Source organism: Solea senegalensis, linkage group LG21, assembly GCF_019176455.1.
Source record: "Solea senegalensis isolate Sse05_10M linkage group LG21, IFAPA_SoseM_1, whole genome shotgun sequence".
Lineage (NCBI taxonomy): Eukaryota > Metazoa > Chordata > Actinopteri > Pleuronectiformes > Soleidae > Solea > Solea senegalensis.
The window spans coordinates 10,425,995-10,448,277 of NC_058040.1; the positions used below are offsets into that span (position 1 = coordinate 10,425,995).

The following is a 22,283-nucleotide window of genomic DNA, read 5'->3' on the forward strand; positions in this document are numbered from 1 at the left end:
GAACACAGCAGTTTCTTTTAATTACCTGTAGTTTTTGGAGCCAAAGGTTCATTGTTCACAAGTTTTGTTTGTTTAAGAAAAAAAAAAAAAAGATCATTTGTCGTAATGTGAGTCAATGATTTTGAAATTTGGAGATAACTCAAATGGAAAAGAAAAAGTAAAACATTAAGAACCAACAATCAAAATTATGTTTAATGTTGAGCTGATTTTTCCTTTAAATGTGTCAAAATTTAAGGAGATTTTAAATAAATATTTTACATGAGGAAATGACAGATTATTCAACATTTCTACAGTGATATTGCTTGGGACTTATATGTACAATTGTTAAAGAAACCACTGGAAAACAAAACAGCCAACAGCTATATCCTGGACAATAAACACAAACCAAACAATAGCTGTTTTCCAAAGGCACCTCCACAAACTGACTCAAAGCATGTGACAGAGAAGAGGAGAGAGACACAAGAGGATTAATTGTCAATTAAATGATTTATTGAAAATCAATAAACAACTTTATATAAACGTATGAAGTATGGAATGTAGCTTTATCAATCATGAGTGGTGTGTGTGTGAATGAGTGCAGTATGTGTGTTGTGGCGTAAAGTGGTAAAAGAACCTTGGAAAGAGAGAGAAAGAAAAAATTAAAACAAGCTTGTGAGACTGATACAGGTGATATCACTTTTCTCTTGCCAGCTCCCACATAGAAAAGTCAGCTGATCCCAGCAGAGCAAGTGGGAGGTGACAGAGTCATAACACAAATACTGTTTGTCTGTCACACCAAAACACGTTCCATCTCTCTCCACAAGAGGGAGACAAAAACCTGTTAATTAATGTTTGTCCATGTTTATCTATTCTTGTATTTGTTACCTTTTTAGAACCTTTGCTGGCATTAACGCTGACCTTGTCAGGACCATGTAGACCAAAACCTGGACCTGTTGAAGCAGAACCTAATTTCTAATTTCTCTTTAAGTCTAGGGCTTGTGTTGTAGTTAGCTTTGGTAAATCTATCCAAATATATGGAAGTCAGTGTCCTAAGAATAATAGGTGTGTAAACATGTGTCTGTACTTGTATTTATATTTTTGTGAGGTCCAAATAAAATTACAAACCTATCTTTGTGAGGATAGTTTGACCTTGTGGGAACATTATTTCCGGGTCCGACAACTTTAAAGTGCCTTTTCAGGGATAAAAACCTGGTTTTAGGATGAGGGTTAGAATTGGGTTTAGGTTAGGGTTGTTGTGTTTGTGTGTATGTAATAATTATGTAATAATTTACTATGCAAATCTAAAGCATAAACTTTAAACCAGAAAGAATGAGGAAATGGTAGAAAAATAGGAGAGAGTTGTGAAAGTGTGCTTACATCTTTTTGAGTATGTGAAATATGTGAAGGACACCGCAGTTTCCGGACATGCTTGGAAAAAGGAGGAGAGATATGTTGGAGTATCAAAATGGATGTAGCATTTTTTTCTAACTCCCATTTTAAAGTCTTGACATTTGTGATTTGACTGTCACTGAGTCAGATATCACCTGCAACCAGGCACCTGTTGGACGATAACGAGCTGTCAATCACACTGGTTGTGTCGATTGGATACTTGATGACGTCATCACATTGACAAAGCGGAGGAACGCAGCTGTACAACAATGAGAAACTTTTATTAAACTTCTCTACAGTCAATATGTATAGTAAAGTGCACTTTCAAAAAAAAGAAAGAATCCACATGCCCTCTTGAAGACATTTAAATAAAACAAAACATACTGTAATACCTTGAATTTTCAGGTAATTTTAATTGCACAACAGAAAGTGATTAAGATCTCTCCCACCCGGCTCTAGTCTGGGCTACGTCCTGTGCTCCTCCCCAACCGGACTTGCCCACTGCCAGCTGTCAGAACCTCTAACCCCTCCGTTAATGCCCTAGTAGTTACTCAATATATTCTTACTTCATGATTATCTTCACTGGTATACTGGAGGACTACTTAAATTTTTTATTTATGTGTATGGTGGTAATTCTTTTGGAGAGTAGTGGGGGTCGGGGCACCAAATCCAAATCTTGCCAAGGGCAATAGAATGGCTAGGTTCGGCCCTGCCCACAGGGATGACTGACGCTGTGTTTGGCTGCTCAGAGAAGCTGTTTGAACTGTAGGACGGAGAGGGAGCTAGAGGCTCTTCTCCAGCTCCAGCTGCCATCCTGCTGCTCCTCCCCCCCTCCTTCTCCTCCTTCTTCTCCTTCTCCTCCTCCTCCTCCACCAGAACCACTTCTCTTTCTCATCACATCCGAGGTAAATAAGCCAGATTCAACAATAACGACCTCTCCTCAGACAGATTATTCACCTTCGCGTGTGTCTCCGCTCAGTCAGACGCACCAGGCCACCGCTGGGAGCCGTCACCGGGATCAGACAGGGGGGTAATTCTTATTTGTGATGGGGTCTTCTTTGCTTTGTACCCTGCCTCCCTGGCGTCGGGTCGGGGTTACGCTTCCTTAGGCAAGTCCGAGGTCCACTTAGTGAGCCAGAGATGCGACGGGGAAGGCCACAGCAAGTGGAAGGTGAATATCTAAACCCGTACGCGACGTGTACGTTTACAAAGAGCGTCACAGAGTCGGCAGCTCTCGGCTAAATGGGTTTGATGCACTCCCGGTGATGCTAGCTCAGGCAAGTTACACATATAACCTAGCCACTTAGCATATGCTAGCTGCATATCCAGTTGTTGCTAGCCGGCTAACAACACCGAGTTGGTTTTAGTCACTTTCACAAACGTCGTTATACCACTTTCCTGTGTGTACTACGTCATTATAACAACAACTAAACGAGAATGCAGGAACTAATGGTGTCAGGATGTGTTAACGTCGTTGTTATGGTTTAGGCAGGCACGTTAAACTTAATTGGCACCGGAACAAAAGAAGTCATTTGAGATATAACTAGTTCATACGGTTGTATACATGGTCTTTTGTTTTAGTTCAGTATGTGTTAGCAGCTGGAGAGAAAAATAAAACCCAGGTAAGCCAATGTGAAGAGATAAAAGATGCTGAGACACACAAACAATAACTTTTTAAAATTCAATTGTTATTACGGAGTTGTTACCACTTGAATTGTTTACAAGGCGCAACACACGGTATCTGTAAGGATTTTTAATAGAATAATTTTCTGCACACTCATATGCATGTAACTGCCGTTATTGCTTAAAATGCGAGGCTTTCAAGTACTGCACCTTCATCAATAGCTGCATCTGTACTGTTGACAGGTTGGATGTGAAATATCACCGTTTAAATCTAGATCAAGCACTCAGAGAGTGCAAAAGGTTGCTTACTTTTTTAAACTGAAAGTTAATTTTTGAGTTATGCTGCACACAAACTTAAAGATAGACAGCACCCAGAGAGCCCAAACATCTGCCTCAGTGTATCTCAGTGTCAATACAATGAAGTGGTGATACATTTCCAGATCGCTACCACAATCTATAATTTTTTTCATTGGGCCTTATTCTACATCCCCAGAAAACTTAACCTAAATCTGTTCTTTACTTTTTGAGTTGTGCGGCTCACAGATGAACAGACATAGACAACCACGGGCTAAAAAACGTAACCTCCTTGGCAGAGGTAATATGGTGCACACTTTTCGCACCCAGAGAAGGTGTGTATTTATAGGGTAAATGCTCAGGAAAGGAGATGGCTTAGACACCAGAACCGTCTGTTTTGGCACCAGAAGCTGCAACAGATCAATAGCTTGTAAGTAAAGACATGCTCAGGCTTGCCCTTAGGCCATAATCCATCTACATCAGAGTACAGTTTTGTTGGCACCATATTAATGCACACTCATGAGCTGACACAGTTTTAATTCCCCCATCCCAGAAGGGGCACACTCAAGTTACATGCAACATACACTTACATCCTTGAATATTAGTATTCCTTGATCCATGGGTTCAGCATTGTGTGTAACGGCATCCTACCTTGTTGAAATTTAACATGCTTTAAAATAGTCTGTTGACATTTTTCTGTCTGCAGCATTTTTGGAGATGTGAGGAATAAGAAGAGATTGGTGATATTGAGTACCCTGTGCATTGACACGACCTTGTGACCTCATCTTCAGCATGAATGGTGATATGCCTCATGTCCCCATCACTACTCTTGCTGGAATTGCTAGCCTGACAGACTGTAAGTACAACATCATTTGTAATCCTCTGTATACAACATTAACACCAACATGCAAACTAAAATGTTAGGATGACTGAATGTGCAATTATATTGCGATACATATTGTTATTGAATTATTTTTCCATCCTTAAATCCAACTAAATCTGACAAGGATGTTTTGATATCAGTTAATTACACACTGTAAATGTGATGGGCCTTTCTTAACTCCGATGTTACCATATATTTAAAATATTTCGGTGACAGACTCTATTGTCTCCGTAATACCGCATTTTTTTATCACAAGAATTATGAAGACTTTGCTTTTCTGCTTCTTTTTATTTACCCCCAACCTAACTTGTCTTTCAATTATCCTTTTAGTGTTGAATCAGTTACCATTGCCTTCTCCACTCCCTGCTACCACTGCTAAGAGTCTGCTCTACAATGGAAGGATCTCTGAAGAGGTCAGCAGCCTCCTTGTGTGTCAGGATGATAATCTGGTGAATCAGCTGGCACATAGCCTTAACCAGGTCTCAACTGAACACATGTAAGTACCACTCACTGCTTTGAAACACCTTGAGAATCATGGTTACACTGTCAGTGTTTATCACAATGCATTTATTTCAGTGTTGAATCACAGTCAAAGTTTTACCAGATACTGTAGGTCAGCTCTTGCTCTGGGTTGTCAGAGAATCAAAGCTGTTTCTGCCCTGAAAGTGTTAGTGACATTAGCACTGAAAAATCAAACCTGCATTGAGGAAAATGCAGGAAATTTGACAGTGGACTGTTCTTTTGTTTCTTTCCAGAGAGTTGAAGGACAACTTGGGTAATGATGAGCCAGAGGGTGACCTGCCAATACTCCTCCAAACTCTGCTCTCCAGGAACCCTAAAATCTTCAGGGACAAAAGTATGCACAATCCAGTATAATGTTTGGGGTGGGCTGAGGAGGAGGAACTGAGTCATTGCTGTTGAATCTGCAGTTAAACTCAGAGCATGCTCTCTGCCTGGGTGTACTAATTATTCATTTGAGCATTTCTTGGGTCAGATGCATTATTTGTGTGGTAGTTTCACTACTTCAGTGGTTCCCAGGCTGGGAGACAGAGCTATGCAATTGGAAGAACACAGAGTTAAACTCTCTGCCTTTTCAGTGTGTTGTATTCTGTTACTACTGCTATGTTGCTTTGATATATTCACTGGAACTATCACTGATAAATGTTTCTAGTACCACTTGTGTTTGCTGTGAGAAGTCAAAGGAAGTTTTTTTTGGTTTGAAAGATGTGAAAGGAAAATTCAGGTGTGAAAGGAAAATTCAGCAACTTCATGTGCTGTTTTGTCAACTATTTGGCTTATTACAGTTTCTTATATTCTCAAACTTCACCAAAATGATACATAATTGGAATAACTAATTTCTATAAATTATTATATTGGTGTATTTAGTCAATCATGCACATGCATGCAAAGAAAAGTTATTCATAGCTTGGTCTGTGAATTATTCAGTAATAGGTTCATTCTATCATTTTCTAATAACATGACCAGCTGAAATTTGATTTGCTGTTTTCCGACTGAGTTGCTGAATCATATGTTTCAATTAGAAAAATATAAGAAAAGCTTAACTCACACTGCATGCTGCAGAGCCAGAGATAGACATAAGATAGCATGTGATTGTGATACATGAGCCTGGTGGATAAGCAACCCAAACCTGTTTCTTTCATTCCTATTTGTGCAGTTTTAGCCAGTTGTAAGAACTTAATGTTTCTGATCCTGTGAAATCCTATTACAAAGATGTGCTCTATGTGGACCTGTTACTGGACAATTACATAACCATCATTCATGCAGCTATAACCTGTTTCATTACTCTCTTGTTTTGATACTGATATGGTTTCGATTCATTTACAAGTGTACAAGATCATTTTAATTTCAGAAATTACATTTAAATTAATCTAATAGACACATTTCAGTGCCATTATCAATCACTCAAGTTTACATTTATCATTTCATTATGTATACATAATTGGGTATTGGGTAATGTAAAGCTGTTAATGCTGTTTTTTGACACTGATATTGATCTAGCTAAATATTGGCATTTTGTTGGTTCCTTTAGTGGTTAATTTGGTTAATTTGTTTTAGTGTAGAATCAGGAAAATACAATAGGAGAAGCTCCAGTATGAAGTCGGTAACACATCAATATAACCTTGTACCAGGTATTACTAATGATAACCAGGCACTGGCTTAAAATCACATCTACTATGATGTTAACTCACATTAAATGTCAAGTAGATGGTTTAACTATTGAAATGTGAATGTTGTATGGAAACTGGAGTTTCTGTTACCTAGAAACACAGGGGATATTTGGTGCTGTGAAAATGTATATATTAAAAATCCATGTTTGCATAACATTGATCATAGATTTTCTTTATGTCTATTGTTTAGGTGTAATGCAGCAGCCAATGGTACAACAGTATAAGATATCCCAAAATCAAATGCATGGGAGTCCAGCCTCAAATTATCAACAGACCACTGTCCCTGAAAGCCCCTCTGGGTAAGTTGGTGACAATAAACTGTCAGATGATATAAAAGCGGAAACCATCTGAACTTTTACTTTTAATTTCATTTTTTTACAGATGTTTTACATCCCAACAGTCTGGGTCAGCTACCCGCTTTGGACCTCAGCAGAACAGCCCCATACCTAGTCCATATACTCCTCAGAGTCCTGCAGACTACATGCAGTACAATCCTCCCAGTTATTCCCAGCACCAACAGACACAGCAAGGTAAGTGCAGTGAGAAGTTAGGAGACATGTGTGGTGCCTTTATGTCTTTGATTATAATAATTATAATTTTTTTATAGATGCCACTTGCACAGGTGGACACAGCCAAACTACATAACTAATCCTTTAACATCAGGATTTGTTATATACTAATATTTTAACGGTAACTTTTTGTTTTAGTTCCTGGAGGTGTAAGGAATAGCCATGACACCAAGGTCGTTGGACAGCTATCTAGAAATTCATCGAATCATACTGCAAGACTAGGGTCAAGTGAAGAATACATGAACATGGCACACAGATTTGGAAATGAGGTAATGCAGAGAACCAAGATATTGTGAAGTGCGCATCAACAGAGCATCAACAGATCGGTAAATTATATCTTTCTTGCGTCCCAACAGAATGACCCCTCTGTGAGGGCTGCTGCGATTTCAGTTAAATCACCGCACTCTGTGTGTTCACCTGCTGGGAGCGAAGAGGCTGCGAAACGTATGCTGCCTTAGCAACATGTTTATTCTTAATTTTATAGAATCAGAAATAATAGACTATTGTACAAGTCATAACTTGCCCAGACTCTAGTGCTCACGTTCCCTTGAATTTAATTGTTTTTCAGCAGGATCCAGGATTCCTCTTATTAGGCAATCACCTGATGTTTCCCCGGGTGCAGCAGCTGACCTGCTCCTCACCTCTGCCGACCGCAAAAAGAAGCAGAGACAAAGGAATAAAGAGGAGAACGAGCAGGCGGAGAAAAATGCTTTGTACGACATTGTGGGTTCTCCATCAAAAGACTCTGCCAGGCTAACTTTAAAATTGACTCGAGTGAAGATTCCAGATTTAGATCAATCTGACACAGACCAGGAAACTGATTTGATGAATAATAATCAGGGATTGTCACGGGATAGCCAGGACTTGACACACAAGTTTGTTGCTGAGGAGCAGGTTAACTGTCAGCAGGTTCCTGTTCGACCAAATGCCAAGGATATTGGAGTCGTCGGTGGGCCTGTGTACGAGGATGTTGAGATGGACACACTTGCAGAGATTGAAAGAATAGAATGCGAGTCAGCCAGTGAGAGAGAACGATGGTCTAAAGAAGTCCAGGATAAAGGTGAATTACTGAATTTTATTTCCTTCACTCAGTTTTTTGTTTAAGTTTGTCTAAACTGCAGTGTTCTTGGTTACAGACAAGCCACTGAAGAAACGCAAGCAAGACTCGTATCCTCAGGAATCAGGAGCTGAGGCAAGTGATGGGCCTGCTGTACAAGGTAGCATTGTTGGCAGCAAGGTGACACCCAAGAAGACAAGTCCTGCAAGTAACTGTACCAGTCGGCCTGCTTTGATGGTCAGTATTGACCTGCAGCAAGCTGGAAGATTGATAGGACAACCTGTAGTGGTACTGGAAGCACGGAAGTTGTGTGAGGACCAACTGCTGCGCCTAAATGCAAAGGCTGATGCAAAAGTAGATGAAATAGGTGAAAACAAACCTAGGATCAACAAGCAGCATGCCGACTGTCCTAGAAAGTCTGGCTCAGATAAGCAACCAGAAACACCTAAACGGAAGCAAGAAAATCAGCGGGATTCCAGACTCAGGCGTGACAGCCAGGTGGACAGTGGCAATGGGCACTTGGATGAAAGATGGTCAGATGCTTCACGGCAAAAACACGACCGGCATTCAGACTCACACAACAAAGAGGAAAACAACCACAATGGTCACCAGTCGCACGTCAACCAACCTGAGACTCCAAAAACAGTTGGCAAGATAGAGCGTAACTCCAGACATGGAGAAGATAAAGTCAGAGAAAAAGAAAGGGATAAAAACAAAGATAAAGAAAGGGAGAAGGACAGAGACAAAGACAGAGGTAGAGAAAAGGAAAAGGACAGAGACAAAGATAAAGTTAAAGAAAAGGAGAAGATCAGAGACAAAGACAGAGGTAGAGAAAAGGAAAAAAACAGGGACAAAGACAGAGATAGAGCAAAGGAAACTGACAAAGACAGAGATAGAGCAAAGGAAAATGACAAAGACAGAGATAGAGCCAAGGAAAATGACAAAGACAGAGATAGAGCCAAGGAAAATGACAAAGACAGAGACAGAGTAAAGGAAAATGACAAAGACAGAGACAGAGCAAAGGAAAATGACAAAGACAGAGATAAAGTAAAGGAAAATGACAAAGACAGCGATAGGGCAAAGGAAAAGGACAAAGATAGAACAAAGGAAAAAGACAAAGATAGAGCAAAGGAAAGGGACAAAAACAAGGATAGAGACAGAAAAAGAGATAAAGACAAGGAGAGAGATAGAGAAAAGCAAAAGGACAGAGACATAGATAGAGACAGAAATAAAGACGGAGATAGAGACAAAGACAGAGGTAAGGATAAACCTAAGGATCGGGATAGAATTAGAGACAGAGACAAGGAAAGGAAACATAAAACACTGTCAGCAGAAAACTACCATCAACCGTCTCCTGATCATCAAACTAAATCTGACAGCCCCAGAGTTAAGCAAGATGGGAACCAGAAGACAGACAGTTCCACCCTACAGAGCCCCCAAAATAAAAAAGAAAAGAAAAGTGGGGATGGTAGCATTCAATGCCGAGCTGGAAACAAACAGCAGTCTAATGAGACAAAACCCTGCGAGTTCCCCTCATACCTTCTTGGTGGCAAGACAGGGAGTCTGAAGAACTTTGTGATTCCTAAATTGAAACGAGATGGGAAAGACAAGGATTCACTTCTTCCAAGCAAGTTGATACAGGGCTGGAGTGAACCCCTGGTCAGACTGGAGCGCGTTTCTTTGGTAGATAACTTAAGCAAAGGACCTAAGCCTGTTGTTGTGCTTCAGAAACTCAGTGTTGATGAGGTTAAACGGATCATGAAGGAGAGCAAGAATGCACACGGCCCCAGATCTGGAAACTGGACTTCCTTTGATAAATCAGGGAAAGGTGAAGTATTTTGTTAATTAAACACACACAAAATTATAGGGGGCAGATATACACAACTTAATTAAATGTGTGGATAGTAATTTACTTTAGACTGCTGTTTTTATCGCCTCCTCTTGAATCATGCATTGTTTTTGTGCTGAAAGCTGTCTTCTCACCTCTTACAGAGACATCATATGAGAGAACAAACAAGCGAAGGCACAGTATGATCAAAAAGAAATCCAAGTACACCGAGAAGGACTCGATTGATAGTGACGACGATGATGATGATGATGATGATGACGACGACTCTGACGACTCTGACCACAAGTGTAAGTATTACATTAAAAAAAAAAAAAGTCTGTACATATCTTTTTATAAATGCAAGAGACAGAAAAATGTTACACCTTGCCATAAGCCATATTATATTGACATATTCTTTGTATTTTTGTATTACATTTTATCAAATTCTGCAATTCTTCGTGAACCCATCCTATTCTGTTATTGTTCCAGCTGCAAGGAAAAGGTCCAAGAAGGACAATGACAAATCATGGAAGAACGAAGAGAGAAAAGGCTCTGGAGAACACCGCCGAAGCAGAGGTTCTCAAAATGCTCGCCGGGGATCCAGTGGACGCCATCATGACTGGAGCCCCAGTGAATCTGATGAAGGCTCTCCACCACCAAACCTAAGTGATGGTAAATTGTTTTTTTTTTTTTTCTGCATAAACGCAAGAATGAACATACCCTGTGTGTTAGGGTGACCACCTGTCCCGCTTTACTTTGTACTGTACAGCAATTTTACCCTTTGTCCCGCCTCACGCAAATTGAGCATCTGTCCCACTTTTTCATCCGACCCTGCCTAATTGAAAAAAAATACACGGATACGTCCATTAGGCATACTGTTAACTTATGTCCAATAGTTCAGAGAAGAGCAATAAAAGCGGTAGTCGATAGGCTGAGTCGTGCGTCAGTCAAACTGTTGACTGGTGCACGAACGCCTCCTCAACATTGTCAACAATCTCAAATTGGAGAGCGCGCTGTTCGGTCAGGTTAAGCAGCCATGGCCAGTGTGGCGACGAAAAAGAGAAGATGCACTTTTAATAGCGAATGGACCGCAACATACTCTTGGTTAAGATCTGCAGATGGCGAAGCAGAGAGAGCTTTTTGCATTTTATGCAAAAGCAGTTTTTCTGTGGGGTATGGTGGAGAATACGATGTGAAGCGACATGGTGCATGTGAGTCCCACAGAAAAAAAGCACATCATCAAGAAACATGCAAATCAGTGCAATTGTTTTTCGTTCTAGGCCTAATATATTTTTGTGTCTTATATTTTAAGGTGAATTTGATTCACTGAGAGCATTCTTTTAGTTGCTCTTTTAATGCCTGGTCCTTTGGACAGTTGGCTAATTTGATAGTCCCAATAAAGACGAGATGTTGCAAAATTAGTGTTTTGTCTTTTATAGGCCTAGGCCTATGCCTTAAGCTGTAAAAACTTTGAGTTATATTTTGGGTCAGGTAGTGTCTTAATCTTTTGGTCGGTGGGTTTAAAAAATTTTTCTTGGTAAATTAGTGAGACAATATATCTTAAGTTTAAAGTTATTTCGCCTGTCCCACATTGTCCCACTTTACAATGCTACTTGTCGCACATTTTGTCTGACTGGAGGTGGTCACCCTAGTGTGTGTGTATGGTCACTGTGTAGGCAAATTTATTTTTTATCTCATAGAGAGTAATCAACCAATAGTGTCAGACATTTCAATGCTTGATGCTTGAGTGTCATTCAGATTAGCTCAGACTATTTCTCTTGATGGTTGGATCGTCGCCCCAAAATCTTAATCCATTAAATGATTTTGTGCTCACACGTTTGTTTGTGCTGTCAGGGTCTTGACTAATGTTGTTGTTGTGGTGGTTTCTTTTTGTTCAGTTGCCAGAAAATTGAAGAAAAAGGAGAAACAGAAGAACAGAAACGATTGTGATCCCAAGATGACACTAGAAGGTATAATTTCACCACTTTACAATTGCAAGTTTTTGTAAAAATCAAATGGGTTTATTAAAACATATGTTAATGCATCAAATTGTTTTCATTTAATAGAAAAGATGGACTCCTCCACCTTTAAGAGATTTGCGGCCAGTGTGGATAACATTCTTGAAATCCTTGACGATGTTGACCTGGCTGCCATAGGTAAACAGTTTCCATAGTTCTTGACATTTGCTTGGGTAGTGAGTTAAAAAAATGTCAACATTATAACTTTGCACCCTCACACAGATGATGATGAGATACCCGAAGAGCTCTTGCTTGGAAAGCACCAGTTAAGTGAGCTAGGCAGTGATTCTTCGAAGATTAAAGCGATGGGAATCTTTAACAAGGTAAGAGAAGTAGATTTGTGCACATGGCCATGTGTCACTGTTGCAAGAGTAATCATCATCATCTGTTTGATCCACAGTTTTCCTCCAGTAAACTGGTGAAAATTCTGAATACCCTCGAGAAAAACATTCAGGACAGCGTCAAACTTTCTACACTATTGAATCACGTGAGTTATTGTTTTTTTTCAAGTCAAGGAATAATAATCTTATCTAATTCTGCTGCAATTTAGAGTTTGTTTTTCTATAACATATCTGCAGGGTAATGATTCCATGGATGAGGAACGGTTGTGGCGTGACCTGATCATGGAGCGAGTGACCAAGTCTGCTGATGCCTGTCTAACTGCACTCAACATTATGACATCGCCACACATGCCCAAGGCCGTGTACATTGAGGATGTGATTGAGAGGGTGCTGCAGTACACCAAGTTCCATCTCCAAAACTCTTTATACCCTCAGTATGACCAGGCCTACAGAACGGACCGCCATGGAGGTCAGTGTTGTTTTCTTTGCCTCTTGTAAACTGCTTAACTAAATTTGAAAGAGACAAAAATGTAGGAACTCCAGTTGTTACATATTCAGTTATGAAGAGAATTATTGTAATGACTGACATCGCACACCCTAATTCTTCCTCACATAAAGGTGGTGCGCATAAGTCCAAGAAAGTAAAAGGTTCCAGCCACAAACAGAAGGTGGTGGTCACGCTCTACAACAAAGTGTGTGATATCGTCAGCAGCATCTCAGAGCTCCTTGAGATTCAGCTGCAAACTGACACCACAATTCTCCAGGTGAGACTCTGAATGTAGTCGAGCGACATTAACATTCTCGATGACTCTGTTGAGCTTCAACATAACCTGATTGTTTCTGTGCCGGACTTTCAGGTGTCCACCCTGGGTATTACACCGTTTTTTGTGGAGAATGTCAGTGAACTGCAGTTGTGTGCCATCACACTCGTGACAGCAGTAAGTATGGCATGACATGATAAGTTCGTGTCGTTCTAGCAGGTCGTTCTGCTGTTGAGACTTAAGCTGATGTTAATTTTGCTCTCCCTCAGGTCTTCTCTCGTTATGAGAAGCACAGACAGCTCATTCTTGAAGAGATCTTCACCTCCCTTGCTAGACTGCCCACTGGTAAACGCAGCCTCAGGAACTTCAGGTAAACTACATCTAGAGGAAATAACTACAAATAAAAACAACCTCTGTGTTGCTTAGTAAACCTACAATATACAAATGTGTCTTTCTTCCTCAGAATAAACAGTGATGGAGAGAATGTGTATATCCAGATGGTCACAGCTCTGGTTCTTCAGCTCATCCAGTGTGTGGTCCGCCTTCCCTATGAGAGAGAAGAAGCGGATGAATCGAAGAAGAAGGTAGAGGCGGACAATGAATTTAGATGTGTAACAAACCTCATGAAACTTGTTTTGATTCATAAATTGTTTTACAAATTGTGTGAATAGGTGGATAAAGATGTCTTCATCACAAACTCTTATGAAACTGCCATGAGGACAGCTCAGAACTTTCTATCGGTGTTTCTCAAAAAGTGAGTCTTCATTCCTTTTCAACATGTTAGCTTTATCCATACACACCGGGCTGTAGAATAGGCTTCAATAACAACTGGCTTAATGCTGAATAATGTTTTTCCCTGTGTGCAGGTGTGGCAGTAAGCAGGGAGAGGAGGACTACAGGCCTCTGTTTGAGAACTTTGTTCATGATCTCCTGTCTGCAGTCAATAGGCCTGAGTGGCCTGCAGCTGAACTGCTGCTCAGTTTGCTGGGTCGCCTGTTGGTGAGTAGCATCACTCACATGTGTCCAGTTGAAACAACTGCTGGTGTGGTGATGTTTTTGTTGTGACATGTTTCCCTTTACCTCCTGTGCACCAGGTGCATCAGTTCAGCAACAAGCAGACAGAAATGGCGCTCAGGGTGGCATCTCTGGACTACCTTGGCACTGTTGCCTCTCGCCTGCGCAAAGATGCTGTCAACAGCAAAATGGACCAAAAGGCTATTGACCGCATCCTCAGAGAGGTGGGCGAGAGAAAACCCCCCCTCCTGTATTTTCAAACATTGAATTGTTTCCAGTAAATTGACAGTGCGGGTGAACTGCTTCTGAGAATATTTTTTACTGATCTTTTCAGAGTCCAGGCAATGATGAAATCCAGCAACTGCAGAAGAATTTGCTAGATTATCTGGATGAGAGCAGTGAAATGGACCAATCTCTAGTGGTGAGTGTTAATTTTCACACAAATAAAAATTTCTATGCTCATTATAGACATTGTATATGTTACATTCAGCTCTTTAACAGTTTGGTACATGGATATTTCAGGTTGTTAAATGTAGTGAGATTTGGTGAAAAGGCAAAAATAATAAGCATTTCTTTGTACATTTGTTTTGAAACAGTTTGTTAGAAAGTTTTACATCGCCCAATGGTTCAGGGATGCAACAAGTGAAGCAGAGAAAGCAATAAAGTCTCAAAGTGACAATGAGGACTCTAGAGGGCACATTCATTCCAAGGAGATTGACTCAACCGAGGAGATAATACATAGAGCCGAGGCACGAAAGAAATTCCTTTTCAAGATCATAAAGACCTCATCATCACATTCCAGTTCTCTGAGGTAAATACTTCTTTGCTTTGAATCTCTACACTAATTTTCCATGCTGTTCATATGCTGTTTATTCACCCATTATGGCAATACACTGTGCTCTTGATTTTCCTTTCAGGATGAACTCAGTCGACTATGAGGACTCCTGTCTGATCGTCAGATATCTGGCCTCTATGAGGCCGTTTGCCCAGAGCTTTGATATTTATTTATCACAGGTAAGAGTTAACTTAACATGCAAGTATGTGTAAGTAATATGTTTTGTGGTGTTGTCCGTCTTTAACTGTGGTGTGTTTTGTATTATGTATAGATTCTAAGAGTCCTGGGTGAGAGTGCTATTGCTGTCAGAACCAAAGCCATGAAGTGTTTGTCAGAAGTAGTGGCTGTGGATCCAAGTATCCTGGCACGGGTAAGTTGTCCCACATTGACTGCTGCACAACTCTTAAACTACTTGATTAATAGCGGTAGCACTTAAGAGAACAATATTTTTTTTCTAATGTAATATCAGCAGCCGACTTTGTTATAGAGCATTTTGTTAGCATTGGTGTAATTTTATATCAAATATTTCAGCCATCATCTGTATCTGCTTATGCTTTTCTTTTTTCAGTTGGATATGCAGCGTGGTGTTCATTGTCGCCTTATGGACAACTCCACCAGTGTGCGAGAGGCTGCTGTGGAGCTCCTTGGTCGTTTTGTACTCAGTCGACCTGAACTCATTGAGCAGTACTATGACATGCTCATCGAAAGGATACTGGTAAAACACATCATTATTACCTGGTGATAAAATTAAATTTGTCAAACGAAATTCACTCCATGTGATCTCTTGTGGTTCCCCACAAGAGAGTATGCACAGACATTACTCTATTTACTTTATTTACATTACTCATAAGTCTTTTTTTTTCCACTGCTTTTTATAGCTCATATATCCACAGAAAATATCCTATTAAATTTACAATTATTCAGTGTGAATCTAATTATGAACATAAGAGGTACCTTACTTTAAGGTTATATTGAGGTGTTCCTATTTCCACTTTGTCTTAACACAGGACACAGGCATCAGTGTAAGGAAGAGGGTCATCAAGATCCTAAGGGACATCTGCCTGGAGCAGCCAGACTTCCACAAGGTCACAGAGATGTGTGTAAAGATGATCAGAAGAGTCAATGATGAGGAGGGGATCAAGGTTTGCATTTATTTTTATTGAAAAAGCTTGACAGATTTAAAAAAAAAAAAAAGTAAAATATAATATATATACTATATTCTCTAATATTGTCCGTGCAGAAATTGGTGAATGAGACTTTCCAGAAACTCTGGTTCACCCCTACGCCCAACTACAACAAAGACGTCATGACCAAAAAGATCCTGAACATCACAGATGTGGTGCGTACTAAAGTCTTTCCGTGAAGAGAAATGTTGGTGTGTCACTTTACCATAATCTGATATACGCAATGTTTTGATTTTAGGTGTCGGCATGTAAAGATTCTGGCTATGACTGGTTTGAGCAGCTTCTCCAAAATGTGAGTTGTTGGACCTGGCGTCAGATTTCAGCAGCAGGTTGTCGGCCTTCATCGTAGTTGTTTAGTGCTTTTTTCTTACCTCTGTTTGACGTCTGTTTAGCTCCTGAAGTCAGAAGAGAATGCGTCATACAAACCTGCCAAGAAGGCTTGTACGCAGTTGGTGGACAATCTTGTGGAGCACATACTGAAATATGAGTCTCTTGAAGGTCAGTTTTCAAAGTTAACATTTCATCATCATCATTATTTCTTTTTACACATTCTTGTGTTGTGACAAATGTTTGTGTTTTCTGTATTTGTTCCAGACTGTGAAGACAAAGGAGTCAACTCGGGTCGTCTCGTAGCATGCATCACCACTCTGTATCTGTTCAGCAAGATCAAAGCAGAGTTAATGGTCAAACATGCCATGGACATGCAGCCCTACCTGAACACTAAGTGCAATGTAACTACAAATTCAAATTTGTTGCCTGAGAGTATTGAGAATTCTTTTTTTTTTTAACCAGTCATTCACAAAGCTATTGCATTTTCTAACTCAACACTGCCCCTGTCATGTGTCTTCGTTGTATCATTTCAGACTCAGAATGACTTCATGGTGATTTGCAACGTGGCCAAGATTTTAGAGCTGGTCGTGCCACTTATGGAGCAGCCAAGCGAGACATTCCTCAACACCACAGAAGAAGACCTGATGAAGCTTATCATCAAACATGGAATGACGGTTAGTTATGTTTGTGGCTGACAGCTTTCACAGATAAAAAGCATTGATGTGATTGTGACGATATAAGTATGTGCTTACACTCCTTGCATGCTATTTGTTTGTGTTTCTCAGGTTGTACAACACTGTGTGAGCTGTCTTGGTGCTATTGTGAACAAAGTCACACACAACTACAAGTTTGTTTGGGCTTGTTTCAATCGCTTCTACGGTAAGATCTATGCTTAAAAGTTTGTTTTCTAGCACCCGAATTTTCATATATTTAAAAAAAAAAAAACTTGTGTGCAGGGTATTGCATTGTTATCCTGGTGATTCGTCCTCGAAACATTTTGAATCTCAAACTGAAAATGTATGAGCAATCAACAGTGTTCTGTTGTCCTTTAAATTAATCTCAATTTAAATGACTTTTGTATTTCTTTTGCAATTTGTGTGATTTTGAAGGAGCACTCGCAAAACTGAAGACACAGCACCAAGAAGACCCCAGCAGCTCCACTCTGGCTGCTAACAAGCCCACTCTTCTGCGCTCACTCTTCACTGTGGGCGCTCTCTGCCGACACTTTGACTTTGACCAAGAGGACTTCAAGGGTACTAGCAAGGTAAACACCCGCTGCTTCACTGTTGTAGGCAGAACTATGAAAGGACCTGTTCATATGAACGAATCGTGCTATCCCCCTGTGTCTGATTTTAGATCATCATCAAGGAGAAAGTGTTGGAGCTTCTGCTGTACTTCACCACGCATGAAGATGAAGAGGTCCAGATCAAGGCCATCATAGGTCTAGGTATAATGTGCATCATTGCAGTTTAACATAAAATGTATTCACTGTATTATATTCTGTCATTTACTGTTGACGGCGCTTATCTTTCACTTGCCTTTGTCTTTTACATTTGCCTCCTCAGTAATAATGTCTGTGTTTTATTCTTTCAACGTTCTAAAGGCTTCCAGTTTATCATGCACCCCGAGCTCATGTTTGTGCAGGACATAAAGATTCTGTATAACAGTACACTCTCCGATGAAAGCACTCTGGTCAGTCTGAAGATCCAGGTGTTGAAGAACCTGCAGACATATCTGCAGGAGGAGGACTCTCGAATGCAGGAGGCCGATCGCGAATGTGAGTTTTACAAATCCATGTCATGTATTGAAATTTAAATTGTATAGAACCACCAGTGGATATCCGACTGACGCACATGTTTATTTAGGGAAGAACAAAGCCAAGCAGGAGGATCTGAAGGAAATGGGAGATATCTCATCAGGCATGAGCAGTTCCATCATGCAGATTTACCTGAAGCAGGTGCTGGAATCCTTCTTCCACTCGCAGTCCACCGTTCGGCACTTTGCCCTGAGTGTCATTACACTGACTCTCAGCCAGGGCCTCATCCACCCTGTACAGGTATGTTCACAGGCTCATAACACGGAGATGCTGTTCTCAATGCACCATGAGCTGTTCACAGATGTGAAATTCAATCTTTGTTTAGTGTGTCCCCTACTTGATTGCCATGGGGACAGACCCTGAGCCAACCATGAAGAACAAGGCTGATCAACAGCTGGTGGAAATTGATAAGAAATATTCAGGATTCATCCATGTGAGTAGTTTGCTGGTTGAAATATGATGGTTTGCTTTATATCAGTTAAATAAATGAACGTTATTGAAAATAACTCATAAACTTACCTTTAAATGAACTGATTTACTAAGTTGTTTAACTTAAGAAATACAATATACATAGATCCTTTGCAGTTGTGGGTTTGTTTTTGCTTCTTTAGTAAAAAAGAAGAAAAAGAAGAAAATGTTTTGATTACTTACTCTTTTGTCAGTCAACTAAAGGCTAAAGATTTAAAAAAACACATGGCAAATTGTTTCTTTCTCTTTGTGAATTTACAGATGAAGGCAGTTGCGGGACTGAAGATGTCTTATCAGGTGCAACAGGCCATAAATGGACCCAAGAACACCACGATCCGTGGTTTCCGTCACGATGACACCGACTCTGCTCTCTGCTCACATCTCTACACATTGGTCCGTGGGAACCGACAACACAGAAGAGCTTTCCTCATTTCCCTGCTCAACCTGTTTGATGACAGTTCTGTAAGTTCCCCTCTCTTTCTTAGATTCTCCGAATGTGTGTATTTGTACATTTCTGTATCTCCAACCATCCATCCATTCACTCACCAGCACCACTGTTGTTTTACATGCAGCCATATCTTTGCTTACCCCCAGAGCTTTGGCTCAATTTGCTTTATAGGGAGCAGCACATTTAGAAAGTAAATGGTTCTGCCTTTTTTTGCTGGTGCACAATATTCTTACATAATAAAGGCACACTGAACATTTAATACTTTGTTCTCTGCAGAAAACCGAGGTGAACAGACTGCTTTTCATAGCAGACAACTTGGCCTGCTTCCCCTATCAGACTCAGGAGGAACCTCTCTTCATCATGCACCACATAGACATCACACTCTCTGTCTCTGGTAGCAACCTTCTCCAGTCTTTCAAGGAGGTGAGAAGCTTTGTTTAATTTAATGCATAACTTAATGCATGATATATACGTATGTGCTTTGTTTTTGAGTCATTTTTTGTTGCCGTTGCAGTCTTTACTGAAAGAGCCCATAAAGCAGGAAAAGAAGGTGAAAATTGAAAAGAAGAAGAAAAAGAAGAAGAAAAAACAGCACAGGAGGAAGAAATACAGCTCTGATGATGAAGATGATAGTGAGGACGAGGAAGACGAAGAGCAGAGCAGTAGCAGCTCTAGTAGCAGTGATGAGGAGGAAGAGGAGGTAGTTCACAGGCGAAAAAAATCAGCAGATTTTGATTCTGATATGGAGGATGAGGATGCAGTGATGGACCGTCTGCCTGAAAACCCCGGCCCCCTGCTGGACTTTGCCAGTGCTTCGCAGGGTATTCTGCTAGTGCTGGTGCTCAAGCAACATCTAAAGAATCTGTACGGCTTCTCAGACAGGTAGGTCACACCAAAAAACCTCCTTGTACAAAGACTTTTTTGTTGTTTACAGGACACAAGCTGGACTGAACATGTTCTCTGTGTTACAGCAAAATCCAGAAGTATTCCCCGACGGAGTCCGCGAAAGTGTACGACAAGGCAGTGAATAGGAAATCCAAGGTTCACTTCAACCCCCGTCAGACTGTGGACTACCTGAAGAATGATCTAGCCAACAAGGGTCTCAGTTATGAGATCAAGAGGAATATTGTGAAACAATATTTGGATGTAAGCACTGTGTTCATTCTCATTCCGAATATTTAAAATGGCTTTATTTATGCGTTGATTCATCTTAATATAAGGTAGAAAAAGAGAGTGTATAACACAATACCTTTTTTGATTGAAATATGTCGTTCATGACATTTTCAGGTAAAGCAAATAAAAAATCAGTTCATATCTTCATTCTGTCTGACTATAGAAATAAACCAATATTAGCTGAGTATTAGTGAATCAAATCTGTGCAAGATTTTGCTCCACTTGTCCACACTAGGTATTAACTGGTGCATCTGTGTCCCAGTTCAAGGTACTGATGGAGCACTTGGATCGCGATGAAGAGGACGAGGAGGGTGAAGCAAGTGCCAATGCCAGAAACAAGGCCATCACTTCACTGCTGAAAGGCCCAAAACCCCAGAACCACAGTCACAACAATCACTCTGCTCCACTGGAGTCAGATGACGAGGAGAGTGAGGATGAAGATCCACCTGTAGTAAGAATTTAAAAAGTCCTAAATATGGGGCAGTGATTAACAAATTCAAACTATATTTGTACAGAGACTATGTTTGCTGTAGGGATAAGTGAGGTTGGGTTAATATCACAGGTTCAAATACAGTATATCAACTGTAGTTCTGTACAAGATGTTAAAACAACATACACATCTCATCTCCAAGCTACACAAACCTCATAATGGTTTCATTGATTTGAAGTCCCTCCTCTTTCCTTGCTGAGAGCAGATCTTCTTGTCCTGAACGTTTTCACTGCAGCTCCTGTTCTGTTCACTCATTACCACGTGTAACATTTCTTCTTCTTTCCTCCCCAGCAGAAACTAAGAAAAGGCAGGGATTCTGCAGAGGATTCAGGTCACATGAACGAGACTGTGGAGGCCATGGACGTCATTGCCATCTGCTGTCCCAAATACAAAGACAGACCACAGATTGCCAGGGTCATCCAGAAGACCAGAAGTGGCTACAGTATACACTGGATGTCTGGCACTTACTCTGGACCATGGACTGTGGCAAAGAAACGGGACGGCCGCAAAAAGGTGCCTTGGGTTGACACTATCAAGGAGTCAGACATTATTTATAAGAAAATCCCCTTGACAAGTGGACAAAAGCTTACGAACAAAGTGGCACAGACGTTACGGGCATTATACGCTGCTAAGGAGGGGGCTAAGAGTTAATCAACTGAAATCGCTCAGATAGAAACCCCTCACAACCTCAATCTTTGCGGATCCAATATGTTACAAACCGAAGGAAGACGAAACCTCTACAGATTTAAGGACCTGGTAGAAGACAACTATGAGGAACACTGGTCTGTTTGAATACAGATCTGTTGAAGTTAATCACAAGAAGGAAATGTTGGGAAAACATTGTGTGGGAGTTCCTTCGCTGTTGTGCAGCAACTTGGTTGTTTGGTTTTTACTCCCATTGTATCATAGTTTAACTAAACACACATGTTTATATCTGAACATACGTCTGTAAAAAAACAAAAAAAAACAAAGTGAATGTTGGAAATTAGTGTATTGATGATGTTCTTAATAAAGTGTTTTTGGAGTTTAAACTAGCACCAGATGGATTTATTCACTTGACCGGAGCTCAGACAACTTTGAACTGCTTTCTTTCTTCTTTCTTTTCCTGTTTTAAACATTTTAACATGTTTACCCACACTGTGTACATATCTTGGATATGATTTATTTATGTTAACAGCAGTGCAGTATCTGTGCCTATATGCAGGGGAACTCATATTCTTTTTAACGTAGATTTTGATGTTATAGAACAAATAAAAAAAAATTAAAAAAAAGTGAGCCCCTGCTCTTTCAGTGAAACAAATACTGCAATAAAAATTTCTTATGTCCTTGGTACGTGTTTGGGTTTGTTTTTGTGAACAATCCTGTCTGTGGTAACAGGAACCACCCTCTGCTACGATAACATGTGCACCAACAACTGTATGTACCTGAGTATCCTTTCTGTCCAATGACGCTATATGAAAGCCGCAAATGGAAGGCTCCTCTGCTCACCAGGAAACTATGGTGACCCTTGCCAATCAAAAACAGTGTCATTTGCCTATTGTGTCCTAAACTTCAGCTTCAAAATGCCAATGATAATGACGTTTGATGACAAAAA

General features: G+C 40.4%; 1 protein-coding gene across 6 annotated transcripts; it reads left to right on the forward strand.

Annotated features, from left to right (window-relative positions):
• The first annotated feature begins 2,142 nt into the window (after positions 1-2,142).
• LOC122758134 (nipped-B-like protein B) lies at positions 2,143-22,018 on the forward strand. Of its 6 annotated transcripts, none has more exons than XM_044012058.1 (47): positions 2,143-2,398; positions 3,992-4,141; positions 4,499-4,664; positions 4,924-5,024; positions 6,548-6,656; positions 6,739-6,887; positions 7,065-7,195; positions 7,283-7,370; positions 7,495-7,986; positions 8,063-9,811; positions 9,976-10,119; positions 10,301-10,483; positions 11,710-11,781; positions 11,878-11,967; positions 12,052-12,152; positions 12,230-12,316; positions 12,408-12,639; positions 12,789-12,934; positions 13,028-13,108; positions 13,201-13,301; positions 13,395-13,515; positions 13,603-13,685; positions 13,798-13,930; positions 14,026-14,169; positions 14,280-14,366; positions 14,542-14,756; positions 14,863-14,959; positions 15,052-15,150; positions 15,349-15,495; positions 15,788-15,922; positions 16,021-16,119; positions 16,203-16,256; positions 16,357-16,462; positions 16,559-16,695; positions 16,828-16,968; positions 17,080-17,173; positions 17,404-17,558; positions 17,651-17,741; positions 17,898-18,071; positions 18,160-18,350; positions 18,436-18,543; positions 18,840-19,040; positions 19,303-19,449; positions 19,541-19,908; positions 19,998-20,172; positions 20,462-20,650; positions 20,981-22,018. In XM_044012058.1, the coding sequence occupies exons 2-47, from the start codon at positions 4,078-4,080 to the stop codon at positions 21,338-21,340; spliced, it is 8,337 nt and encodes a 2,778-aa protein (XP_043867993.1). In that variant the 5' UTR covers positions 2,143-2,398; positions 3,992-4,077; the 3' UTR covers positions 21,341-22,018. The 6 variants fall into 6 exon arrangements, with proteins under 6 accessions (XP_043867993.1, XP_043867994.1, XP_043867991.1 ...); XM_044012059.1 differs by having other exon boundaries at positions 2,191-2,273; XM_044012056.1 differs by having other exon boundaries at positions 2,335-2,539; positions 20,984-22,018.
• Positions 22,019-22,283: the final 265 nt, after the last annotated feature.

Excerpts from the sequence above, each read along its gene's own strand:
- LOC122758134 (XM_044012058.1), top strand. The coding sequence starts at position 4,078 with ATGAATGGTGATATGCCTCATGTCCCCATCACTACTCTTGCTGGAATT. Across the intron at positions 16,257-16,356 it reads TTGAGCAGCTTCTCCAAAAT|CTCCTGAAGTCAGAAGAGAA; the intron begins GTGAGTTGTTGG and ends ACGTCTGTTTAG. Across the intron at positions 16,696-16,827 it reads ACCTGAACACTAAGTGCAAT|ACTCAGAATGACTTCATGGT; the intron begins GTAACTACAAAT and ends GTATCATTTCAG.